The sequence below is a fragment of the Neocloeon triangulifer genome, unplaced genomic scaffold (assembly GCF_031216515.1).
Source record: "Neocloeon triangulifer isolate White Clay Creek 2 clone unplaced genomic scaffold, ASM3121651v1 ptg000011l, whole genome shotgun sequence".
Taxonomy (NCBI): domain Eukaryota; kingdom Metazoa; phylum Arthropoda; class Insecta; order Ephemeroptera; family Baetidae; genus Neocloeon; species Neocloeon triangulifer.
This window is the reverse complement of record NW_026775553.1, coordinates 554,068-578,000: the sequence shown is the minus strand read 5'-3', so window position 1 is coordinate 578,000 and position 23,933 is coordinate 554,068. Positions and strand designations below refer to the sequence as shown.

Here is a 23,933-nt window from a genome sequence, read left to right as displayed (position 1 = left end):
ATCTATGCAACTTTTTGGCCTGGAATGTGGTCGAAATGTTGTTGATTTTGATGTGTTCAAGCCTATGATATCAATTTTGTCCAAGTCTGGACTAGATATTGCTTTATTTCATAATGTTGCGCAATCACGAACACTGTCGCTAATTTTTTCTTCTTGTTTGGCTGTTGCAGATGTTCGGCTCGAAGGCGGAACTGCAGTTGCACTCGCAGCTGCACATGCGCGAGGCGAAGCCGTACAAGTGCTCGCAGTGCACGAAGGCGTTCGCCAACAGCTCGTACCTGTCGCAGCACACGCGCATCCACCTGGGCATCAAGCCGTACCGCTGCGAGATCTGCCAACGCAAGTTCACGCAGTTGTCGCACCTGCAGCAGCACATCCGCACGCACACGGGCGACAAACCGTACAAGTGTCGGCACATCGGCTGCAACAAGGCCTTCTCGCAGCTCAGCAACCTGCAGTCGCACTCGCGCTGCCACCAGACGGACAAGCCGTACAAGTGCAACTCGTGCTACAAGTGCTTCACGGACGAGCCGTCCCTCCTCGAGCACATCCCCAAGCACAAGGAGTCCAAGCACCTGAAGACGCACATCTGCCAGTACTGCGGCAAGTCGTACACGCAGGAGACCTACCTCACCAAGCACATGCAGAAGCACGCCGAGCGCGCCGACAAGCGGCCGCCCATCATGGGCGCCAGGCCCCCCAACGGCGGGGGTCCCAACGGGGGCCCCGCGTCCCCCGGCGCCCCCAACGGCACCAACTCGCCCGTCGAGCACGCCGCCTACTGGAACAACAAGGACAACCTGGACGGGCTGCACGAGCCGTGCCTGCAGCCGCCGACGCCGAGCGGCGCCACCGTCGCCAACATGGCCGCCTCCGAACGGCTGATGGAGGACGTGCGGCAGCAGCACCTGCAGCAGCAGCAGCAGCAGCAGAGCTACGAGATGCCGGTCAAGACGACGTCGGCCTTCACGCCCATCCAGAGCGCGGCCGCGTCCATGTTGCCGCTGGCCGCCGCCGCCGCCGTCAGCAACAACCAGCTCATGGCCCCGCCCACCTCCAGAGGACCATATCACTTGGCGTACGAGTCGCTGTCGTTTCCCAAGGCCGTCACCTCGGTGGCCAGTTCGCACGGCCACCTGGGCGGCGGCGCCGGTGGCGCCCCTGGCGGCGGCTCCTTCCCCAACCAACTGATCTCGCTGCACCAAATCCGCAACTACGCGCACCAGCCGCCCACGATGGCCGGCGAGCACCTGCTCGGTCTCAAGGAGAAGAGTCAGTAAAATGATGGTGTCAAGCAAACGTTAGTTGTTTGTACAGTTCTCGGACACGCTGCAGTAGCTGTTGATTTGCAGACTCATTTTGTGCGAATGTTGCGAGTTTTATTTGGAAAACGGGCGCGCAAGAATCCTCTCCTCACCCGTTTTTAGATTGTAAGCTTTGTAAATAAATTAGTTCGTGTAAAGTTGATCCATCTCTCAGAACTCGGATGTGTATGTGTGTGCAAAGAAGAAGAAATTTTACAACAATAAAAAGGGCCAGTAGGATTTAAGAGCTCGTACATTTTCAACCCTAAGTTCAAACACGGTCGTGAGATGCCAAAATCAGTAAAAAAAAAGAAGTGACTTTGATGCGAATCAATAATTTTTAACGCGTTTAGAATGAATTAAAGGAAAAAACGACACACGATACTGCCCCTTGAAACTGTGTATTGTATAAAATGACAAGAAAAATCTCTTTTAAACTGTAAGATGTAGAAAATCTATATAGTGTTTGCCTTGTGTTGTCATTTAAGTTGTTAATTATATATACAGAAAAACGAACCACATGTTTTTATCAATAGGAAAAATGAGAGAAAAAGCGAGAGAGAGAGAGATGATTAAGTTGTGACAAAGACTGCATTTCATTGCATGACATTCATGGTATATAATATTATAATAATTGCTGAACACACACGAATAGGACCACAAGCAGCAGTCCTCATTTTGCCCAAACACATTTTTAATTTTTTTTCCTTTTTTATTTTCAAAAATCTCAAACTGAAACGTTGAAAAAAGGGATGGAGCGACTCACACACACGCATAAATTAAATTTGCAGGTTTCTGAGCTAGTGATGAGATGACTTGATATTCATTTCAACTCTCAACGACGTTTTATCATTGTCTACTGTCAGTGTTTCGAAATACAGGGAAAAAACAGCAAAATATTTTCAATGTCTCTCAAAGTTCCGGTGGTTTATATAAACAAAAAGAAAAAGATCTCTCTGTTTGCTACTTATGAAAAAATGAAAAATACTGTCCAGCGCTGGCTCAACGGGAAATTATTAATGTTGCATTTCACGTGTTTGCTGTGCGTGTGATAAACGCAATCTCAGCTTGTTGTTTTCGGGAGGAAAGAAAGTGTGAAAATTCGAAAAGCATTCTTTCTCATCACTTATGCGATCAATTCTCTGTCAATTTTGGCGCAAAACGTGCGCCGAATTATACAAATTTTGTCCTCAGGATTGGCAATAAAATGCGTGATCGAACGTTAGATATATTTCCACAGTGCATGGTCTTTCTCGATTGTTACTTAATTTTACGATATAGTTAATGTGTATTGATTGTGACAAGCAAGCACGAATTGCAAAAGTGTGGAGAAATTCGTCGGTGACTCGAAAAGGCGGAAAAATAAATGTGAATTTCGTCGCCTAACTAAGCTTCTAAGCACACTTTTCTCAAACATCTATGTCCACTTTTCTCTACTCTTTTTGGCAAAAAACTTAAAAAGATTTCCTAATTCCGTGGCACTTGTTCTTCTTCTCGTACATGTAAATAAATAGCAATATATTGAAAAGTCGTGTGCAGGCGGCAAGCTCACATGGTTCAACGCCGCCTAATGTTAACAGAAAAAAAACAGACAAACATAATGAAAATGCAATTAATATTATCTCTGTGCACAACAAAACGAAATTTTCGGGACAAGCTGAAAACGAGACTGCGTTTGATTGTTTTAAATTCTCATCTCTCAATCCACAAAAGACCACGCGCGCTATTTTGGTTTTTTTGCTTAATTTTTGGCGAGCTCAATATTCTCTTACGGTATGTAAAAGTGGAAAAATAATTCACACGAAAATTAGCAAAATCGACGATAAATGATGATGTTTTATATTAAAAAAAATGCAGCACCTACAGCTAAGATGTATAATTTTTAATTTTCATTTGGAACACTTAGTATACAGGATAATTATGAAATATTATTTGTGAATGATAAACTATTATTGCGATATTATAACAAAAAACAAAAATGTTAATGTTATTATGCGATAAACAATAAAAAACATTTTGAAATAATGTAAAACGAAACTGATTTCATTCTGCTTGTAAATGAACCTGAAATGATATATTTTTAAAAGTACTGGAAAGCAGTTGAAAAACAAGTTGACCTGAAACAGTTTTTAAATCTCGGCAGCGGAGGAAGTTTCTGGCCTTATGCAAATAGCTGAGCTGGACCCGCGCGTTTGGTGAAAGGGCACTGCAGGATTTTTTTGCGGCGCTTTGAAAAGTGGTTTGCGCCAACTGTATTTTAAATTTATCTCTGCTTCACCTCGGTGTGCGATTCTTCCTTTGCAGAGAGAGAGAGAAGAAGAAGAAGAAGCTCTCGTGGTCCTCTCGAGCTCTTGTGACGCAATCGCCGGTCACAAAGCCAGTTCTGGGAATCGGCGAGTGCGCTCGACGAGAGATGAGACCTGGTCCGCTACTTTTCGACCAGTCATCTTCCCACCTGAACCTTTTTAAAATACACCTGTGCCGCGCCGCCGTATCATTATGGGCAGAGCTGCGCTCACCTCTCTTTCAAATCTCTCATTTTATTTAGGTACATGTTCTTTACCCCCACACACAGAGACGATGCCTGCCTAGTTTCGCGAAAAGTTGCAAATTCAACGACTCGATTGCTTGATCAGTGGAATAAAAAACTATTTGATTAATCGTTTTATTTTTTAACATTTTTATAGTATTGTAGGTGAAATTGTATTGAAAAATTGCATTTTCCAGAAACAAATTTTGATTTTATATATAACAAGCTTTTTTTCACATTAGACAATTCTAATGCATTAATAATCGATTTTGAACACGTAAACGCTTCCTTATAATTTGATTTTTCTTTTTAGTGATGTGAAATTAGAAAGACTAAAATCAATGGGGTCTTGATATTGAGAAATATCCGAAACAGAAGCGCACGCATTATGGCTCAATAAGTACCGCTTTTGATTGGCTGTTGGTTTTCTGTGGCGCAAATTTCAAATTTTCACCAGCGTGTGAAAGTGACACGATCAAATAAAATTAACGAAAAAGCATTAATCTGTAAAAATAATAGCAAAAATCACATACCTGGGACCAGTTTATGAGTGCGGCGCCTTTTCCGAGTGGTCGGCTGAACGAGAAAATTCCCCTTTTGCCTCAATTCGTTGAGATACGGTAGCGATTCATGAAAATTTTCGCCTTTCTCGCCATTTTCTTTCTTCCAAGGACTTGTTGGGCACAAGGGTAGCGGCCTTGGGTAGCGGCGAGTGATAAGAGAAAGAGAGAGTGTTGGTGGGAGCGCATTCCAATGCTGCTGCATTGGGCAGGTAGCGCTCCCTCCCAACCCTCCCTCATTTACTTTTCCCTCGCCGGCTGCCCAAGCGCTGGCAACTCCAGAAACTTCCTCGCTGGAGGAAAAATGGCGAATCGGGCAAAAATATCAGCAATCAACCCGTATCACACCGAATTAAGGCGAATAATGGATTTTCTCGCCGCGCCGACCACTCGGAAGTGTCACTGCACTCATCGACTCGCCTCAGGTAGGTGAATTTTTCCGTTATAATTTTCTATTTTTTAAAGAAATTGCTTCTAAAATTATGTCTCTCGTTTGTCGTAAAATAAATTGCCACTCCCCTTCCGGTACTAGAAGCGGACGCATCTGACCACTATTCGGATCGAGACCCCATTGACTAAAATAACATACAAAGCACTTATTTTATACATAATTGTTTTTTCAATTTATTTTATTACTTGGAATATTATGAATGGCATTATTTAATTGAATACTCTATTGCTATATTTTCTGCTTTAATCGTTCCTTCATTTTCATTAAAAATTCATTAGCTGCGCGGCCTAATTCCGGCGTCGCAGCAGCAGGAGTGTAACTCGATAGCCTTTTCTTTTGTTTTTGGCGAAAAGTCAGCAAGTCCGTTAGCAAATCTTGTTTGTGTTTTGTTTTGGACCCAATTTTGAATGCTTTCACGAGCGCACTAATTGTTAACAAATCCGCGGCGCGACGGCCTTTGACAAAATCAATCGAGATCGGCCTGAAATGGAACTTTTGTCACAGACGAGTGGAGCCGATTTCTTCACACGCACCGTCGGCCCAGTCAAGTGTGTCTTTTCTGGCTACCAGGGTGACCGCAAGTTGGCCCTTCGTGACATTTATTACGCCACAAAATCTGCGCGCTTATTTTTATCAACAGCGCAGCAATAATAATTTCGTGCGCAGCCACCAGAAAACTCGCTTTCGCAACCTTTGCGGCATTCAAATTTTTTCCCCGACCGACAAACGACCAAAATTATGTCTGAAGTTTCCACTAAACTTATCAGTGAGAATTTTATTTAATCTAAAAGTTAAAAAGTTTTCTAAATTTCAATTAAATTTTTTCCTACTGATTGTAAGTCCTGTTTTCATGTAAAACAATTAAATATTATATGACTTTGTACAACGATTAGAATTGTTCTTAGAAAATATTTCTCTCTGAATATTTCATTTTGATCCTCGCTACTCCCTTCAAAGTGCCATCGACGTGTGTTTCCTGCTCCGCACTCGCGGTTTCGCATTTTTAGCCTCGGTGTGATGTGTTCCTGGAAAAGAATCTGCAGGAGAGCTAAAGCCAGCGCATGGGAGAAAAGAAAGAGGCAACAATTCATTTATTAGCCCGAACTGCAGAGAGTGCAGCCATTAAATAAATCCGTCTTCAAAGCACGGTAGCCGCGCGCCGAGGCAAAAAGGCACACACATGCCTCGGGACCCCTTTTCCTTAAAATGCGCCGCCCCATTGTTTGCTCAACCGGCATCTTTTACGCCTTCCGATTAGATTTATCATATTTTCAAAAAAGAAAAAAAATTAATTAATAAAATTAAATAACAAGATAAATTCATGTTTGTGAATAAAAACGTATTTTGATTTTTTTCTAGTGTAATAAATTTGAGCAATATTCCCAGCAAGTGATCAAAAGTGAGGCGAGTATAGCGAATGATGTGATATGACGCGAAGAGTTGGGAATAACGCGCTGGCTCGGCGTGACGAATTCGAGCCGCCGCTCATTATACGTCGCACCTGCGAGAAAGAAAAGGAAAGAGACGCTTGCTCGCCCCATCCATTTCTCACAACACGGTCCATCAGCCCAAGTGCTGAGAAAACACAAAATCAAAGGGTGGGAAAATGATCTGCTTGGGTAAAGCTGCGATTAATTTGTAACTATACACCTAAAATTTTAAAGCTGGAATTTTTATGATTGGTTAAGTGCCTAATTTTAGGTTAAATCAGTTAATTAGTTATAAATTTTTCATTAAAAAGAAACATTATTTTTATGTTAGTTTTACAAGCGAAAATTTAAATCTCTTGCTTTAAATTTTAACATATGAAAAAAGATTTTTTTTAATATTGACCAAAATAATTTGAATCCATGCGCTTAGGTGCTCAACTTTTGCATTCTGAACAAAATAATTATACAGAATATTTAAAAACTGGTAATTTTCGAATAAGAAATTGTAATAATAAAATACATACAAAAGCGACAGTAAAATGCAGTTTCAACAGAGGAAAGGAAAATATAGAATTATACAATTTTATTGCCCTGCACCGACAAAGACATCTTTCAGGCCCGAAATTTTAGAAATTTCCAGGGCAATATAGATTTCACAAAGAGGGAAAATGATCAAACGCTGTAGCGCGCCTGCAGCCGAATGCCCTGGCAGGCTTACAAAATTTGGGCTCCGCATCTTCATCCTGGCCAACATTTATTGTTTTGTTGTGTTTCCAGTTCCATGTCTCACCCTCCAAAATAATAATAAATAAAAGTTCATGCACCCCCCAAGTTCGCGCGGGGTCAGGTAAAGATTTATTGCCCCCAATATAATTGTAGAGCGCGAGTGGCGCGCACATGCTCCAGACCTTCCGAAGCAAAATGCTCGTTCCGAGTTTCCATGAAATCGGCGCCGCTCCCATTGAAGAAGGCACGCTTTAATCCGCAAAATTTATTCTGCCGCGCGCCAACTCTCGTTTTCTCTCTTCTTTCAAAATCTTCTTCCCACCAAACATCATGCAATGGTACATCAAATAAACAAGAAGAGCGAATGAATTGTAAAAATGAAATTGGCCTGTTATAAAATACAAAATTGGCAGAAACACAACAATCGAGAGTTTTGATCTAAATTAATCCGGCCGTTTATTCTTTTCCATTAAATAAACATAATTTTTTTTCAGCAATTCAAGTGTGTTTGTAGCAATGTGGACAAATTTTCAACAATAAAAGAAATTATTAATAATAATAAATAAATTATTTTATAAAAACTGTCGAAATAAAGAATTTTATTTATCATTTTCCACAATATTGGATATTAAAAATTTTATCAGATAGAACTGATTCAATATTTAATTTCTTTCTTGTTTGATTTTTTTTTAACTGTTTAAATAAAAATGAAATTAATCATTCATTCAGTTCTAAACTTATAACGTTTCACCATCTAAATCACCATTACAGTGAATATTTCGTATTTGTTTCTTAATTATAAATGTAATAATTTTCAAGTAATCATGCATTAATTTTAAAATTTTTTAATGCATTTTATGTGAAATAAAAATCATTTAATAATTTTCTGAAAGATGAAATGTTATTCTTACAGCAAAAAGACTCTTGAATTGCGTGAATTTACTACCTTGACGATTACCTAGAATTTTGCTCATTCGCTGAATCTTAAATTTAAAACAAATAATGTTCCTCTACATAATACAGTTCTGAACTAATTAAGTCTCTTAATTAAAAATTGCACCTAAATAATTAGACTTTTATGAAAACTTTGCATCCAAGAAAAGGCTCGTCAATAATCATCAATTACCTACCCTCACTGATTAAATGATAATTCTCTGGTGCGGAATTGCGTTATTTTTGTGCTTGGGCAATAAAAGATCGAGGGTACAAATTAAGCCTGAGCTTCTTCTAAGGTAATGCGTGGCCTGAGCGGCTCCAACTATTTATTACGTTTGGCCGCGGGCCTCGGACGTTTCACAGAAGAAGCGAATTAACTGATGATGATGGTCGCGCGAGAAGCTTTCTGCACAGATTCGCCCCGCGGCGATGCTGCTCATTCGGCAACCCGACAGGTCCATTTGCCTTTCATTTGCACAGGCTTTTCTCCTTGCTGCGGAGAATGCCGACAAAATCATTAGCATCTTTTTTTGTGAACAATAATTCGTCAATATTTGAAATCATATTTTTTAATTTTCCTGCTTGGTGTGGAATAATTATTTTATTCCTCTCTTAATTTGTTTGTTTTGACTGTGGCTGTGTCATCGGAGAACTTCATTGTTTTTTTTTATTATTATTATTCAATTAATTTTCGGCTTACAATTAAATTCATTTTTTAAGGGCTTTCTTTTTAATTATTCTTTTTTTAATTTCTGGCAATTGTTTTAAGTTGAATTCTTACAAATAAATCTTGCATTTATTTTAAATTTAAAGTAGCTTTAAATTTACAAATAATTAGTATAAATTCAATTGGAATTAGCTTGTAAAATTCATGGGATTCTATTTCGATACAAGGGAATTTATAAAGGCATTTTAGAATTCAACTGCAGATTCACAGAACTTTCTAGATGCATCTAGAAAGTAGTTCTCAATGTAAATCAAATGGGTGGGTGGGTTTTGCGCGACCCTCCCAGGGCTGCTACCCGCGCTATAAAAAGGCGCTCCGTCCGCTGGCTCGATGCAGAAGGCTGACAGACCTCAGAGAAATCAGAGGTAAAGCTTCGACACTCGAGCCAGCTGACGGAGAGCATTCAACCCTTTGCTCTCTGTTCGCAGGACACCTGGACACCCAGTGCAGTTTCGGACGCCCGTCCGATCCCTTCGCACCCGTCCGAGCTGTCCCACGGCGCCGACCGCTGTCCTGTCCCGGCGCTGTCTCGTCCGAGAACAGCCGGAAGGCCGACCGCGTCCCGAGCCCCTCGAGAGACACACCTGTGTCCCTCGTACTGTCCCGGATGCGGCTGAGCCGTCCGAAGCCGTACGGAGCAATTTTGCCAGGTAAGAGAGATTCCAATTAGTCTCTCCCTGAGGCCTTCTTTTGGCCGAAAGGTCAAACCACTACGTGAGACGGAAGTACAGCCGAGCGACCCATTGTTTTGTCCCCAGCTCCTTCCTGTCCGAGGAATCGGGCGCCGACGTGGCACGCCGCCAGCGAGCGCTCGGACGAAGGCGTCCGAACGTCCGCCGCCAGAGACCCGCACGCCGTGGGCCCCGGCCGCGCCGAGAGCCTGCAGGGAGCCGTCCGGGTTCCCAGCAAGGACGTTTCCAGGGCAGCCTGCCGGCCTACCCAGGGAACACCGCTCCCATTTGTTGATTTTTAAGTGACATTGAACGAACAATTTCGAGTCAGTGAAATTTGCTCATTCTGCCAGAATTGTTGTGTTAAATAAAGCCCGTGTGTAAGCTGACCCAATTTGTTTAAACAAAATACCCCAACCAATATAGTTATTAACAATTAGCAAATAGTAATAATTTAAACAATAGAAATTATTGAACAATTACCCATTAATAATTTAAATAAAATAGAATTTATTAAACAATTAAATAATCAGTCAGTATAATAATATGCAAACCCCTTACTTGCAACTTATTGTTATTTTGGTTTGCAATAAACTAAATTTGTAATACCATGCTCATACAATTTCATAATCAATAATTATAGCCAAGCCAAGTTCTTCAATAATTAGTACAAAAAATGGAAATTAACTTTTTGCGTACAGTTTTAATTAAAGAACAATTAAATATGGAAAGCAATGAATTATTGGAAAAAACGTAGAAGAAAATTAAAAATTATAAGTGCAGAATTAAGCAATTGGTCCGCAAGCAGTGGTGGCAGCAGCAGCCAGACGGTGCGGCCAGTCTTTAAGTTTTTATGCAACCGGCAGTGTCTCTCTGAAAGGCAGGTTGCATACATTTCTAATTTCAGGATACTTTTAGCCTTGCCACCTTTACCGTTCATTGGATTTTCCTACTTCCCGCTTCAATGCATCTTGTATTGCTGCTCTGGAATTCCCACAATCTATTTTGCAACAAATAAATATCCATTTCAAGACCATTTTGATCACGATCTTTCCGAAATAAACACAACAAAAGATTCTCATAACGGCGCATTATTTACAAATTATAAAAAAAAGGAATTTCTCCAGTTGAAAAAACAACTGATTTACAAAAAATATATTTTCAAAATCAAGTACATTATTGAGAAGAATTTTTTTAATGAAAAATAGAAATTATGTTCTCCACACAAGATAAAGAATGGTTGTAAGAAAAATACAGTTATTACATAAAAATTCTTATTTAACAGATTCATTCAGATTATTTTTGTATTTTTTAAATCAACCTTAAGAACTACGAAGACCTCCACGGCTTCAGGGTTGCGAATGTAAGGAAACCAGTGTGACCAGGAACCGTTGCTGCCGGAAAACTAGTGATGAATCTTTGCTGCTCTTCAGGACCCTCCTTAAGAATGATTCGTGATTTAATTGGAAGAAAAGAATAATTAAAAGTTACCAAGTTGAGTTTTGCATGCGTCCTGTACTGGACATTCAAATCTCTGCAAAGGCATTCGAGCATCTCGGCCTCGAAAAAGCCATTCTTCAGCAGCGCCTCTTTGCTTTTGACAACTTGCTCGATGCAGGGGGAAAAAATTGAAATCCTTCCGCCTGAAATTAAATTAATATTTAATTATTTTGAAAAAAAAAATGATAATTACCAGGAACTAAAACGTTTCTAGCGTGAGGAATTGCCTCCCAGGGCATGGGCAGGTCGAGGAAGACGGCGTCGACTTTGTCCTCGGCAGGGTCGACGGCGAACCCCTGGGCGCACACGTCCCTGTGGATGACCCTGACCAAGGGTTCCGTGTACCCGTGCAGGGCAAACTCGTCCCTGGCGGTGGTGGCGCGGACTTCGTGGAAGTCGAAGGTTCGCAAGCGGCCGTCCGGCTTGATCGTCCGCAGAATCGAGTGGGACAGAGACCCACTTCCGGTGCCTGAATTAAAGAGAATTGAATTAAGAGATATTAAACTTTGATTAATTTAAAACAAAAACCTGCTTCAACAACCCTCGAGCCCGGTTTCAACTCGAGCTGTATCAAAATGAGGGAAATGTCGGGCGTGTAGAGGATCTGCGTGCGGTGCGGCAGACACTGCGTCCAGAGGTCGCACGTGGGCGCCAGCACGTAGGCCCAGCCCTTGGACAGCGGCACCTTGGTGCCGTAGCGCCGGCCCTGCAGCTCGGACACCCTCAGGGCGCCGTACACCGTCTGGAACACGTTGTCCACCAACTCGCCCTTCTTGTTTTTCATCTTGGCCTCGACCTGCAGGGGGAATATCGAGGTCACCGACAGGTACAGTATGACCGTGTCGCCCATTTCGATTTTCGACTTGAACTCGGCGAAACTCATCTTTCTTTCTTTCAAAACAACCAGCAAGGCACGTGTTGTTGTTGTTGTTTTCAAACTCTTGTGGCGACGTAGTTCGGCAAAGCGCCAACAGATGGCGCGCAAAGTCACTCCTTTCCAGCTCCTTTGTGCGGCTCTCACATGTTTGTTTACAAGTAAATTCATCCTGTGGGCAAGAAAGTTTCGCGAAATTTCCCCAAATTTGAGCTGCCATGGCCTGCTAAATGAACTGCGGAAACGTTTGCTTTGCCAATTTCAAGCTGAAGTTTGGTACTTTTCAGCCGAGGTTCGTGTTTAATTTCTCAGTGTTTGGAGATTTCAATTTTGATGAGGTGTGCACAATTTTCAGTTCTTATCTCAATCATACAATTATGGAATTTTCTAAATTTCAAGCGTGAAATTCGTTTCCGAATACTTCATTCTAATCAGTGAATAATTACTCGGATACCTGCAATTTTTTTAATATTTCATAACATTAAGCTGGTTACGAATAATCAACAATTTTATTGCTTATGTAATTTTATAAATAATTATGTATTATTCATAAAACGTAAATTACATTTATTTTGTGTCAAATATTAAGGTTTTTTAAATTTCCAAACTAGTTCTAAAAAGTTCAAATGTTTTGAAATTTACGAATATGATGAAAATTCCGGAAAATTATAGGTGATCATTTCATCAAGAGCAAAGCATGGAAGACCAAGAAATTGATGGAGAACTGGGACCGTTTGCTCCGGAAATTTACGAAATCCCGTCAAAACAATATGAATGTGAAGAAATAATCTAAAAATTTGAGTTCTTTAAAACTGAATTTAATTTTACAGATTTGGATCACACTGCAGATGTTCAGTAAGTTTTCCTGGATGAGCAATAATTTAAAACAATTACTTTTTTTAAATTACTTCTTTAATAAGATAAAATTTATATGAGGAAAATGCAATTTCAGGCTTCATTCGTGGGGCTCGTCTGTGGAGGAAGCTTTCGAGCAATGTGCTGTGGCCATGTTTGACTACATTTCAGAATTGGAACATTGTGATGTGAGTAATAAAATAACTTGTCAGGTCAAACATTCCCAAATAACCGAATTCACAGATTTTAGAAATGAGGAGGGTGGCGGTCGAGGGCCACGACGTCCTCTCGCTCTTGTACAATTTCCTCGACGAGTGTCTTTTCATGTTCAACTGTGAACCGTTTTTCCTAGCCAAGGTAAACAAAAAACGCATTCAAAATTCAAAGTACATTTTTATTGCATTCAACAAAGGTTTCTCTTTAATGCTAGTTTTAAGGTAAATGAATTATGAATACGACAAATTTTATATCGTCAAGTGCATTGCTTGAATGATTTTGTTTGAATCTTCTAAAAATTTAATTTTAAATTTTATTTTATTTATTAAATCAAAATCAATTATTAAAATTCTGTTGGAATTGAAATTTTACTCATTTAAAAAAAAATTAATTATTTATTTCTTTGTAAATTAGCTGAATTTTGCTTTTTTTTCAGAACCAATTTGATTAAAAAATTTAATGAATTATTTATTTGCAAATAAACTGAAATTTGCTCTTAATTTAATTTAAATTATTCATTCCAATTGCGAAACTGTTTTTTATTCTAATAATCTATTCTGATTTATGCAAATTTGTGTTTTTTACTTAGTCTTAATACAAATTTTGTTATCAGAAAGTGAAAATTGTGGAGTTTGACCGGTCCAACTGGAAGATCAGAGCCGAACTGTACGGCGAGGAATTTGATCTGGAGAAACACCCTCAGGGAACGGAAGTCAAGGCCATCACCTACTCCAACATTCAGGTTCACGAAGAAGGAGAGAAGAAGGAAGTTTTCGTCATCATCGACATCTAACAAACACTTTATTCGCAACAAATACATATTTATATCTCATCACCACCAGGACTACGTGCAAAAATCAGCAGAGCTGGTTTTGGTTTTGTGCAAATTACTACAAAAATAATCCCTTCAGCTGCTTTCGAATGAATAAAAGCAGATGCTCGTGAAACCGCTCTGATTGTGCACTAATAATTGGGTATTCAAGCATGTGTGGAAAAAAAATCATTTTATTCACGGGAGAGAGGCAGATGCGGACATAAATTTAAAGGGCTGCTATTTAACTCCGCCCCGAAGCCGGCAGCCCCTTGTGAAAGAATGCGGCTGCCTTGATGCATTTTTCTCCCCACCTTGAAAAAAACCTGAATCCCCCACACATAGAACTCTCCCCCGGTCGGTATAATATGACAACCGTTTCGCGCCTTTTACGGCACCAATGAGCAGCTGTTGCCGCTTTTACGGCAGCAGAACGAGCGACCCACACCTGGCTTGGCTTGACGGCCCCGAACGAGCATTCTCAACTTTGAACACGATTTTCTTCAATACGTTTATGAAAATGGCAGATTTCGGTCCTGCGTAAAGCAAAGGTACAGCTAGATTTGATTTTGTGAGAGGTTAATTAATTGAAAAGCGGCGTTTCGGGAGAAAATGCGGGAGAAGTGGAGGAATGCTCGGTAGGGGGCCGGGAGCGGAAGTGCGTCAGATGGTGGCGAGTCGGTGTTGGCGCCAAGCGTTGCCGCTAATCGGTCTGGACGCGGCCATTGAGCAAATCTGTCAACCGATCCGAGTCGCTGCTGTGGCAATTAATCGAGAGCCGCGGTCCTGCACCCCGCACGATTGATTGTTTCTCAAGGCGGAGGGAGCAACAAACGGTCGTGAGATCACACATTGAGGTCGCAGGGATCGCGCGGAGGAAAAGAGAAGAAAATCCGCGAGTGTGTGCGCGGAGGTGGCGAGATCATCGGTGTTCCCCTTCCGCGAGCCGCCGCGACTTGCACACACCGAGCGAGCAACAAACGAAGTGGCCGCCGCACCGAGAGCGCGTTTAGAGGCGAATCGGCGACTCCGCACCCGCGCCATGAGTGCGAAACGCGCGTGAACGTGTTGGGCAGACACGCCGGCCGACGCAGGGCCGACCTAGCGAGGGCTCGAGCTGACTTTCGGCGAGGTGAGTTGGGTGCACGCTCGGGGCCCCGAGAGAAGCCGCCGCGGCCAGGGGAAGATGGACGCCGCAGCCTCGGCGCATTTCGCTTTCGGCACCCCCGACCCGGCCCTTTCCAAGCCGAACCACCCCCTTTGGCCCCCGCACCCGAAACTCCACCCCTCCCTCCAACCCTTGAGCCTGATTTCGGGCCGATTTCTCGCTCGACGGCCGAACGGCGCCCGATTCAAAAAGACGCTTTTCTCTCTCTCTCGCTCGTGTGGCGACCTCGACCTAATATGGACGCTGCCGAGAACTTTGCAAAGGCCACGGCCAATCTGCACATGTGGTGCATCGCCCGCTGCGACCACTCGATTCTCTTCATCCCCCGCTTTCTCCGCGAATCCGGCATTCGTGCCTAATTTGATTGATTTGGCGAATGAATTTGGTTTAACGGGGGGTCTCTGCGAATTCGGCTGCCGAACTGCCGAAATTTTCGGCTCGAGTCGTCCGAGCTAAATTTTAATTGGTTCGGACACTTCAGGACAGGGCCCGGAGGATTCGGCCCGCCATTGACCGCGCCGAGGTTGACAAATTGCCGTGCGTGAGGTTCCTCGAAATGGCTTCCAAATGTGTTGCTTGACGCGTCCGGGCTTAATTTGCGAATCATTTTAATTTTCTTTCGGCACAATTTTCCTGCCCAAACGCATTTCGACTGATTCTAGTGCGTGGCATTTAAATCTTAAATTCACGGGCCTTTTAAATGCACCCAGGTTGGCCCCTGCCCCGGAGGAAGTGCCACATTTTTTTAATTATGTGCAAAATTATCGCTGTACTTTTCATTTTTGTTTATCAACTTGTTTCCTACAGAGCAAAGGAGGAAGTCGAATGATTACGAGGGTTTTAATTAAAAGGCCAATCAGTTTAAAAGCCTTCAAAGGTTTTCATTCGAATCGTCTTATCATGCCATTTAAACTTTATCTGTGAATTCCCCAACCTGAAATAAATAACTTTTTTTAAAATTATAATTCAAATGAATTACTATTGACTTGCGTTTTTCAGAAATGTCCGGCCAGACGTTGAGGTAGCAGAGTGAGCTCGTGTGCCGAGCAATGCCCCGCGGATCCGGTGGAGTGAGCCGAGCCCTGGGACACGGGGCCAGTCCCCTGTCTGTGGTGACGGTGGCCGCGGCCAGCCCGTCCACCTCGGCCTCGACCATCAAGTACTTCAGCCCCTCGTACGTCCTCGACCACGAGTACGGCCAGACGCCCCAAAACCAGATCATGCGCCAATCCAGTCGCTCCACGGTGCCTCCGGCCAGGACGGACGCTCGAGGCACCCTCGACATAGAGGTACGAAAAAAATAATTTTATTTTACTGAAAATTCCTTCACATTCACTCATATCAAACTTAAGCACAGGTCAATTGGTGTTGGATTTGTGTACAAAAATAAAAATCAGACTTTTGCCAATTTTTTCATTGATTATCTATTAAAAAATATTGTATATTTCTGCATCTTAAACAGAACTGGAGATATTCAATTTTTAAGTTGAAACTAGAGCAGCGTTTTTGGGAAGGTTTTTGAATTTTCTCCACGCCAAAATCCATCGAATTATGTCTTACTTTGACCTGATTTTTTTCAAAACATTTTGTTGCCAAACGACTTTTGCTTTGGCTTATGCGTATTTTAAGTCAAACTTCCAAATTCTTTTAATTTAAATCAAGTTTTCATTCTGAAATTTTTTTGTGTCTCGCAGCAAGTGAAACGGAGACTGGTGCTCGAAGGCACTCCGTCGCCGTCGTCAGATGCGAGCTTCAAAGCCCCGAAGGCGAAAAAGCCGCGCAATACTCCCAGTACCTCTGCGTCTTCTACGCCCAGTCCCAAACGTAAGTTTTTTCTTTCATTAGTTTTCTTTTTAAATAAATTTTTTGTCTTATTTTTTAATCAGCCCGTCCTGAGAAAACGAGATATGACACGTCTCTGGGGCTGCTGACGAAAAAGTTTTTGAACCTGCTGCAGACCTCGCCGGACGGTGTCATCGACCTGAACAAGGCCTCGGAGCATTTGAGTGTTCAAAAGAGACGCATTTACGACATAACAAACGTGCTCGAGGGAATAGGAATCCTCGAGAAAAAGTCAAAAAACAACATTCAGTGGAGGTTTGACCGAGTTCTTTTTTTCCCCTTTGCGAATTCCTTCGAACGCACTTGCAAATTTCAGAGGGGGATGTGATACTGGCGACCCCGCGCAGGGCTCAGCCCCGTACCTGCAGGCAGAACTGATAGCCATGGAGCAAAAGGAACTGGAACTCGATTCTCTAATCGAGAAAGCTAGTAAGCGGGGAAAAATGCGAGCTCGAACTGAGTGAGACTTTTCAATTTTTCGCAGAAACTGAACTGTTGGTACTCAGCGAGGACACGAGGTTAGCGTACGTGACGTACCAGGATCTGCGTAATTTAGTCGGACTGCAGTCCCAGACGGTGTTGGCGATCAAAGCGCCGCCTGAGGCCGAGCTGAACGTGCCAGAGGTATTTTTTTTAGCAATGTCGACCGATTTGCCGCAATTAATCCATGCAGGTGTCGCAGGGTCCATTACAAATGTATCTGCGCTCGGAAACGGGTGAAATCGAAGTGTTCTTATTACCTGACGAGAAGAGTGAAAACAAGAAATCAAACATCATCGAGGCGGCGGCCGCCGGCAGTAGTTTAGAGTCGTTCATGGAGCCAAGTACAAGCAGTTCGGGCAACTACGTTGAGCCCATGTTGTCCGACTCGGACAAATACATCCCCATGGGCCTGAGCAACGAGGACCAGTCTTCAGGTAACAAAATGATGACCGCCGTTCACTTGTTTTTCTCCAATGCTTGCTGATTGTAAAATGCTTAATAAACCTGCTGCCTGCTCAGACCACACACTCTTGATTTTCTTGCACTGCATGCTTTTCCAGCCGCTAAACCACAGGTAATGCTTTGTCCGTTTGCTAACAAGTGTGGATTTTTCTTTTTTCACTAACGTTTTTTGTCACGATTCAAAATTGTTTCGCTTAGGTCGATGCTTGGCCGGACGCTGGATTTGCAATGCTGGTCTTCTCGCTGTGACTTGTGCTGACTTGGGTCACATCACAGTCAGAAGGCTAGACATTGCTTGTTCATTCATCATCTCATCCGATTCGCCTAACCTGCTTTATTCATTTTGCTGCCAAAGCCTTCCAGCTGTGTCCTGTGTTTCGTTTCGCTCACATCACAGTCAGAAGGCTTTGGCGGTGCTTTGATCACTCCATCAGTGTTATTTCGATCGATAAATAAACTCTGTTTTTATGTTGATTTTGGTAGTTGGAATTGTGTGTTGTTTTGAAGAATTTGGCGACTCTGTTTGATGAATGATTTCTTTTGCAGACGCCTGCACTCTGGAGTCCTCGATGCTGAGCTCCGACCTGTTCATACCTTTCGATCCACCAATGCCTAGTTCAGACTACAGTTTCAGCATGGATCACAATGAAGGCCTCTCGGACCTTTTCGACTTTGCTCTTTAGCACACTGCCAGGCAGAGAATGAGGTTCACCAGTTCCATGCAATAGAGTTCTGTCATTCGGCGCGGTTGTTTTTGCAAAAAGCTCGAACACTTTTACTCATTTTACTACGTACGACATTTGGTGCTCAGAATCACAAAATTTTTAAATGACACACACACAACAAGAGATATGATTTTTAAACAAGAAACTACTCCCAGAGGAGTTAATTGCGAATCTCGCCACTTCGGTTTTTCGAGGCGGCCGAGTGAGCGATTCCTCGACGGAAAAGTGTTTTCTCTGCCTACCTTAGGTGCCTAAGTAGTGGGTTTATTTCCCCCATTTAATTTTGGCAAGCCATACAAAGCCCTGCCACATCTATTAAGATGATTGCAATAAAGATAATGTACATAGTTTGGAATTGATTACTACATAAATATCTATTATCACTTGATTTTGTATGTTAAAGTAAGCAAATCATCTTAATGGCGCACCTTTCAAAAAAGGTGCAAAAATACAAAACGATTTTTAACGGAGTGTTTGGGTCATTTAATGGTAGCGTGAAATAGTTTACAATTTAATTAACATACCTCCTTAACCACTTTTGTTATTGTTTCTTAATTTCTCTAGGGTTTTCACCATTTTAACGTGTTTGATTTGTGTACATTTTTTCCCCACATTGGTAGAGATGTGTTCTAGATTTCGAAAGCTTAACTGAATTGGAAACAAAAGGAAATTGCGACAAAATTGTTTACCGTTATTACAATCAAGTGCCTGAGGAAACGATTATTTGTAACAATTGAATACTAATCGACGCAGCTTTAAATTAAACAAATTGAGCTGGTTAAAAAAGAAACTGCCGAAATTCAAAAGTGGGTTTGGACGATTCAATACCAAAGTTATAAGAATTAAGATTCATACAAATGTGTTACAGCTGAATATTGGATCAGTAGACAAGTGTGATCAATTTGAATTTAACCCACTGGTGGAAAGCGTGGAGGATAATTTGGCTGAGGAGTTCATTTTTATTTTTAAATGACACGCATTTCAGTTTGTTTCCATTGATTTGGTGTACAGACTGATTTGATTCGACACAACTTGCATTACAAGTGCACCAAAATAATATGTGAGGAATGAGGAACTTGTTAATCATTTTAACAGAATTGATTTTAAATCAAAGTCTTGGTTTGTGAGAATATTCTCTGTCTGTAAATTTTATTACAACCACTTCAAAATTTCCACTTTCTGTAAATTGACATGAACAAAAAACCAATCTCCAAATTCAAAACTTCCTCTCTCTACAACCATAATAGTTGATTTCTTATTCCAAAGAGAATATTTATTGAAATATTATTATTTATTGCGCCTGCAAAACATGTTTGTCTTTTTTAATAGAAAAAATTCTACTTATTATATGATTTGTTAATTTTAAATTATTAACTCCTCGTAGACTGATCTTTTGAAAGAGAAAGATGAAAGGATAATTTGTGTTGACTTATTATTTATTTCTTCTTGTCAATTATGATCTTGGTTTGAAAACTTTCGTCACCAGTGTAAATTTCTTCTCAACCTGTATTTGTTTATAATCTGATTGGCCGAAATACTGTTGAAAATATGTGTACATCAGGTATCATTACCACATAATTTTCTTGTAGAAAATTAATTAAAAAAGCCCTCAATTAGTGGGAGCGGTGAGTGTTGAAATTTAGAAAGTAGGATTTTTACAAGCGTACAAATAACTAATCCAACACACATTCGAGAATGAAATTGCATCTTGAACAAAAGAGCGCGAGTTGCCCTTTTCAATTCTCATAACTACTCTGCGTCTATCAATGCGGGCAGCACGCGCGTCTCTCATTCAGAGTTTTAATTTCCTTGCAAGCTGTCTTGAGTCGTCTATCATAAAATGCGACATATCAAAAGGCAATATAGGAGAACAGCTTTGTCTCTTCAGCAGTGCAGTAAAAGTCAGTCAGTAAAATGGTCTGCGCAACTTTCTGGCCGTCCTTTCAAAGACCTTTTACAATTCAATGCCGATCAGATCTCTCGTGATTTCACCTGGTGTATTGTATGTATGTGTCAATGAAACTAAAAGAATCGTATTATATGAGGTGCGTTGCGTTGGGATGCGAAAAAAGAAATTCAAGTACTAACATATATAAATTTATACTGCAAGAAACCACTCGACGAATAGAGAGAGAGAGACAATTGTTCATTGTGTAGGAGTAAACTCTAGACTTAGGTGACGAATTATGTGCAAATGATGGAGCCATTGTCTTACACAAAAATAATTAAAAATCGCGTAAAAACCGAGACCTTCGCGTTTCATTCCTAGTCAACCATCAACACGGTGCTGGCACGTGGCAAAGTTTCAAATTTTTGCCAGCTTGTGGGAGTTTCTACCGCCTCAGCCGTTCTAAGTTGCAGCGCATGCGCACAACCATTAAGACCGAACGCCAAAATACTGCCAACCTAATCGCTTCCCCGTTGCTAATAAAATTAGCCTATAATTCGCGGCATTTCCTCATGTAATTCACGATTTATCACATTTTATTTGTGAAATAATACTTATATATACCTTTGAATAGTTTCAATCGTCATAGTAAGATTCCAGAAAGACACGAATATTTTTGATTAGTTGGCAGTACTTCTCACTCTCAGTTTGTTGTGGTTTTGGTCGGGACGTGAAACCTGAAATTCTCAATAATTACTCTTTTAATAAAGATCTCCGTTTGCCGTAGGAATTAGATAATTTTCAATTAAATTTGTGAATTTTATTCGACGAATTAAAAATGTCAACACACCAAGGCCACCATCCGGACAGAGAACTGGATTTGTCCAACGCTGGAAGAGGAGTTTGGCTTGTAAAAGTAGGACCAATAAAAAAGAAATATCTAGACTGCAGAATTTACTCGATTTGTCTCGTTTTTAGGTACCGAAATACATAGCTGCGCGATGGGACAGAGCGCCCGGCAACGTAGACGTCGGAAAACTCCGGATTTCAAAGTAAAATCAAATTATAATATGTAATTTTAAAAGTATTGATTTTTTATTTTGCTCTTCAGAGTTCCTGGCCAAAAAACGCACGTGTCTCTTTCGCTAAGTCAAGCCGTTCTGGCGATGAAGGATGACGAGAAGAAAAAGAGCAAGGGTGACCCTGAAGACCTGGAAATTCCTCAGAATCACATGCTGGACGTGTCGGCCGTGACTCGCCAAGCCCTGGGCGTGTTTTCGCACCATTTGCGTATGCAAAGCACTAAAATTCCTTGGAAATAACAAAATTATTCAAATTGCAGCCACCAACTGCAACGACGTAGTCCCTGAAAGTGAGAAGCTGGTTTTTGAGGGCCAAATAGTTCAAAAACTCGAATGTAGACCTCAAGGTGGGCTAAAAGAATAAAACATTGTTAATTTAATTTGGTAAATTGGAACTTTAGCAAACGAAAAGTACATGAGCCTGAAGCTTGATGCGATCCGGAAAGCAGCCATTCCGCACCGGACGGTGAAACAACTCGACAAGATTGTCCAAAACTACAAACCGGTGTCCGACCACAAACACAATGTGAACTTAAAACTTCTCATTTCCTTTCAAATTGGTTATTGATTGATTTATTCAGATCGAATACGAGGAGAAGAAGAAGGCCGAGGGCAAAAAGGCCCGCGACGACCGAGACGCCGTGCAGGAAATGCTGTTTTCGGCGTTCGAGAAGCACCAGTACTACAACATCAAAGACTTGGTCAAAATCACTCGGCAGCCGATTGTGTACTTGAAGGAAATCCTGAAAGACGTGTGCGTGTACAACCTGAAGAATCCGCACAAGAACATGTGGGAGCTGAAACCCGAGTACCGGCACTACAAGGACACGGACGCCCCGTCAACCTCCACCGACTGATAAGCATCTCTTAATCAAGATTGCAATCTGAAACTCAAAGCACAGATAATAAAATTGTCAAAAGTATTTTTCAATTGAAAGTCTGGACATTTCATTTGGATTGAATTTCCACGCAAAGGCAGCGTTAAGCTTATTTAAAATGTCAAGTCGCTTCAAAATAATTTAATCCAGTTCGTTCCATAATAACAGTAATAATATAAGGAATATTATTTCATGAAATTTAATAGGATAAAAATAATTGTACTTAAAATTAAACTAAAAAAGATTGGTTTAATATCTTCAATTGATTTTATTTTGCAAGAAAGGAAATTAAATGAGGCTAATGTTTCGCGCGAAATGAGTGTGCTGGTGTGTGGTCTTTCGGTTCATTAAACGGCGCAAAAGTAAGTAAATTGTGCTTGGAAATTTGCGTCTAATGCTTTCCTGCAATCAATTGCCCGCGAAATACTTAAACTGCCACGACAGACTGCTGCGGCGTGAATTGACGATAATAGTGTCTGGCTGGCTTTTCCTCCTTCGCGGAACAACTTATTTGCACTTCTGTAATTTATGGTTCATTAAATTGCGTGGAAACAATTATCGAGAGCGCCGAAGCTTGCCAGCGAGAAAACTAACCTCCTTAAAAAGTTTCCAGACACGTACGTTATATTCCTAGATTGTATAGATCAGAAAACTGATCCTGCGGAATTATGTCTGTAGATGTGAAACTTTTAACAGTAAAAAAGAGCAAAATTTTGAGTTCCGTTTGCGAAAATTTTTGTTAATGTTAATTGAATTGATATAGCCAAAAAATTATAATAAAATATCCTTTTTTACTTTGTTTGATTACTAAAATAATTTTATCTAATTAAATATTAAAAATCCTGAATTTTCTTGTATTTAATTATGCTTCATTTCGTGTGATGCAAATAATAACAGTTAAAAACTCCACAATATTTTGAATTTTTTATTAAATTTAATATATTTCTGCAATTTGCTGTATTTAATTTTAACGTGAATTGATATTAAATTTGGCTGTTGGTGGACATTTTAGAATTTTATTTGGCTGAAAATTATTATTATATTATTTGCGGGTTCTGTAAGTCTCGCGCTTCACTAAAATCCATGAGACAGACAGACAGCTCTCTGTGTACAGAGAGAAGTTGATGACCTTTTGGGAGGTGTGTGTGTGTGTGTGTGCGATGCATGTATGTACGCAGGATTAAAAAGTGACAGCGGCTGCAGTCAGTCATCTCGGCCGCCGCTTGAGCTGCAGACCGACGAGGAATGCCTGCGCCCGCGGAGTCGAGTAGCGCGCAGATGCCTTCTCGAGATCGGCGCTCGGCTGCATTCGTACCTACCTTGACACACATGAAAGCTGAAAAAGACCCGATCGGAATGCAATTTGTATCAATCAGAGAAAGAGAGAGAAATCGTTTGTTCGCTTCAGAATAGCTTGATTTTTAAATAAAATTCATATGTTTGTGAAACGCATAAATTGAGCAGAGACGCTTTTAATGATTTTATCAAGAGATAATCGGAACTTGAAAAGATAAGATTTCTATAGGCACAACGCGGAAATTAAACTGCTTCTTGGACAGCTCCGGCTGCAAAAATTGAGAAAAGCCAGTTTAAATTTGGCTTTTTTAAGCAATTCTAACAATAATATCAATGAAAAGTTTTGATTGCTTTTGATGGAGTTCAGAAAGATCACAAAATAAATTTGATTTAAAAGTAATAAAAATGATATGTAATGAAAAATATGGCTGGAAAATTAAACTTTGTATGATTATTGAAGCGGTGGAAAAAATTTAGAAAATTATAAAAAGTAATTGCAGTTGAAATTGAAAGAAATA

General features: G+C 41.0%; 6 protein-coding genes across 23 annotated transcripts in view; 5 read left to right on the top strand and 1 right to left on the bottom strand.

Annotated features, from left to right (window-relative positions):
- The window catches only part of LOC132196263 (zinc finger protein rotund-like), a 128,716-nt gene extending 125,386 nt beyond the window's left edge, over positions 1–3,330 (top strand). For all 13 annotated transcript variants that reach the window (XM_059618790.1, XM_059618784.1, XM_059618788.1 and 10 more), the window contains one exon: positions 171–3,330. In XM_059618790.1, coding sequence (XP_059474773.1) covers positions 171–1,280 — 1,110 coding nt within the window. In that variant the 3' untranslated portion in view covers positions 1,281–3,330. The remainder of the gene's footprint in view (positions 1–170) is intronic.
- Positions 3,331–8,525: 5,195 nt separating this feature from the next.
- LOC132195999 (uncharacterized) lies at positions 8,526–9,724 on the top strand. 2 transcript variants are annotated; one of them, XM_059618359.1, is made up of 3 exons: positions 8,526–9,029; positions 9,093–9,314; positions 9,423–9,724. In XM_059618359.1, the coding sequence occupies exons 1-3, from the start codon at positions 8,885–8,887 to the stop codon at positions 9,635–9,637; spliced, it is 582 nt and encodes a 193-aa protein (XP_059474342.1). In that variant the 5' UTR covers positions 8,526–8,884; the 3' UTR covers positions 9,638–9,724. The 2 variants fall into 2 exon arrangements, with proteins under 2 accessions (XP_059474342.1, XP_059474341.1); XM_059618358.1 differs by having other exon boundaries at positions 8,526–9,314.
- Positions 9,725–9,935: 211 nt separating this feature from the next.
- Positions 9,936–11,790, bottom strand: LOC132195892 (tRNA (adenine(58)-N(1))-methyltransferase catalytic subunit TRMT61A). 2 transcript variants are annotated; one of them, XR_009441706.1, is made up of 5 exons: positions 11,364–11,790; positions 11,029–11,304; positions 10,827–10,978; positions 10,269–10,775; positions 9,938–10,208 (listed from the first exon to the last, which is right to left on the bottom strand). XR_009441706.1 is itself a non-coding variant. In XM_059618180.1 (4 exons), exons 1-4 carry the CDS (start codon positions 11,716–11,718, stop codon positions 10,665–10,667), a joined length of 894 nt encoding a protein of 297 aa, XP_059474163.1. In that variant the 5' UTR covers positions 11,719–11,790; the 3' UTR covers positions 9,936–10,664. The 2 variants fall into 2 exon arrangements, 1 of the variants encoding a protein (XP_059474163.1); XM_059618180.1 differs by having other exon boundaries at positions 9,936–10,775.
- Positions 11,791–11,824: 34 nt separating this feature from the next.
- LOC132195893 (protein archease-like) lies at positions 11,825–13,758 on the top strand. Of its 2 annotated transcripts, none has more exons than XM_059618182.1 (6): positions 11,825–12,047; positions 12,382–12,485; positions 12,540–12,564; positions 12,662–12,752; positions 12,808–12,921; positions 13,394–13,758. In XM_059618182.1, the coding sequence occupies exons 2-6, from the start codon at positions 12,407–12,409 to the stop codon at positions 13,571–13,573; spliced, it is 489 nt and encodes a 162-aa protein (XP_059474165.1). In that variant the 5' UTR covers positions 11,825–12,047; positions 12,382–12,406; the 3' UTR covers positions 13,574–13,758. The 2 variants fall into 2 exon arrangements, with proteins under 2 accessions (XP_059474165.1, XP_059474164.1); XM_059618181.1 differs by having other exon boundaries at positions 11,825–12,001; positions 13,394–13,756.
- Positions 13,759–14,279: 521 nt separating this feature from the next.
- Positions 14,280–20,513, top strand: LOC132195891 (transcription factor E2F3-like). 3 transcript variants are annotated; one of them, XM_059618179.1, is made up of 8 exons: positions 14,280–14,723; positions 15,759–16,048; positions 16,454–16,583; positions 16,646–16,856; positions 16,918–17,030; positions 17,086–17,225; positions 17,284–17,518; positions 18,093–20,513. In XM_059618179.1, the coding sequence occupies exons 2-8, from the start codon at positions 15,809–15,811 to the stop codon at positions 18,227–18,229; spliced, it is 1,206 nt and encodes a 401-aa protein (XP_059474162.1). In that variant the 5' UTR covers positions 14,280–14,723; positions 15,759–15,808; the 3' UTR covers positions 18,230–20,513. The 3 variants fall into 3 exon arrangements, 2 of the variants coding, with proteins under 2 accessions (XP_059474162.1, XP_059474161.1); XR_009441705.1 differs by having other exon boundaries at positions 14,281–14,723; positions 17,275–17,658; positions 18,093–18,232; XM_059618178.1 differs by having other exon boundaries at positions 14,281–14,723; positions 17,275–17,518.
- A 375-nt stretch (positions 20,514–20,888) lies between these two features.
- On the top strand, positions 20,889–22,191 carry LOC132196265 (general transcription factor IIF subunit 2). The gene is made up of 6 exons (XM_059618798.1): positions 20,889–21,075; positions 21,138–21,211; positions 21,271–21,449; positions 21,502–21,588; positions 21,643–21,767; positions 21,823–22,191. Exons 1-6 carry the CDS (start codon positions 20,998–21,000, stop codon positions 22,096–22,098), a joined length of 819 nt encoding a protein of 272 aa, XP_059474781.1. The 5' UTR covers positions 20,889–20,997; the 3' UTR covers positions 22,099–22,191.
- The last annotated feature ends 1,742 nt before the right edge of the window (positions 22,192–23,933 follow it).

Excerpts from the sequence above, each read along its gene's own strand:
- LOC132195892 (XM_059618180.1), bottom strand. The coding sequence starts at position 11,718 with ATGAGTTTCGCCGAGTTCAAGTCGAAAATCGAAATGGGCGACACGGTC. Across the intron at positions 10,979-11,028 it reads TAGAAACGTTTTAGTTCCTG|GCGGAAGGATTTCAATTTTT; the intron begins GTAATTATCATT and ends ATTTAATTTCAG. Across the intron at positions 10,776-10,826 it reads CGCATGCAAAACTCAACTTG|GAGGGTCCTGAAGAGCAGCA; the intron begins GTAACTTTTAAT and ends ATCATTCTTAAG.
- LOC132196265 (XM_059618798.1), top strand. The coding sequence starts at position 20,998 with ATGTCAACACACCAAGGCCACCATCCGGACAGAGAACTGGATTTGTCC. Across the intron at positions 21,212-21,270 it reads GGAAAACTCCGGATTTCAAA|AGTTCCTGGCCAAAAAACGC; the intron begins GTAAAATCAAAT and ends TTTGCTCTTCAG. Across the intron at positions 21,589-21,642 it reads ACTCGAATGTAGACCTCAAG|CAAACGAAAAGTACATGAGC; the intron begins GTGGGCTAAAAG and ends TTGGAACTTTAG.
- LOC132195893 (XM_059618182.1), top strand. The coding sequence starts at position 12,407 with ATGGAAGACCAAGAAATTGATGGAGAACTGGGACCGTTTGCTCCGGAA. Across the intron at positions 12,565-12,661 it reads GATCACACTGCAGATGTTCA|GCTTCATTCGTGGGGCTCGT; the intron begins GTAAGTTTTCCT and ends ATGCAATTTCAG. Across the intron at positions 12,922-13,393 it reads AACCGTTTTTCCTAGCCAAG|AAAGTGAAAATTGTGGAGTT; the intron begins GTAAACAAAAAA and ends TTTTGTTATCAG.
- LOC132195999 (XM_059618358.1), top strand. The coding sequence starts at position 8,885 with ATGCATCTAGAAAGTAGTTCTCAATGTAAATCAAATGGGTGGGTGGGT. Across the intron at positions 9,315-9,422 it reads GTACGGAGCAATTTTGCCAG|CTCCTTCCTGTCCGAGGAAT; the intron begins GTAAGAGAGATT and ends TTTTGTCCCCAG.
- LOC132195891 (XM_059618178.1), top strand. The coding sequence starts at position 15,809 with ATGCCCCGCGGATCCGGTGGAGTGAGCCGAGCCCTGGGACACGGGGCC. Across the intron at positions 16,049-16,453 it reads GAGGCACCCTCGACATAGAG|CAAGTGAAACGGAGACTGGT; the intron begins GTACGAAAAAAA and ends TGTGTCTCGCAG. Across the intron at positions 16,584-16,645 it reads TTCTACGCCCAGTCCCAAAC|CCCGTCCTGAGAAAACGAGA; the intron begins GTAAGTTTTTTC and ends TTTTTTAATCAG.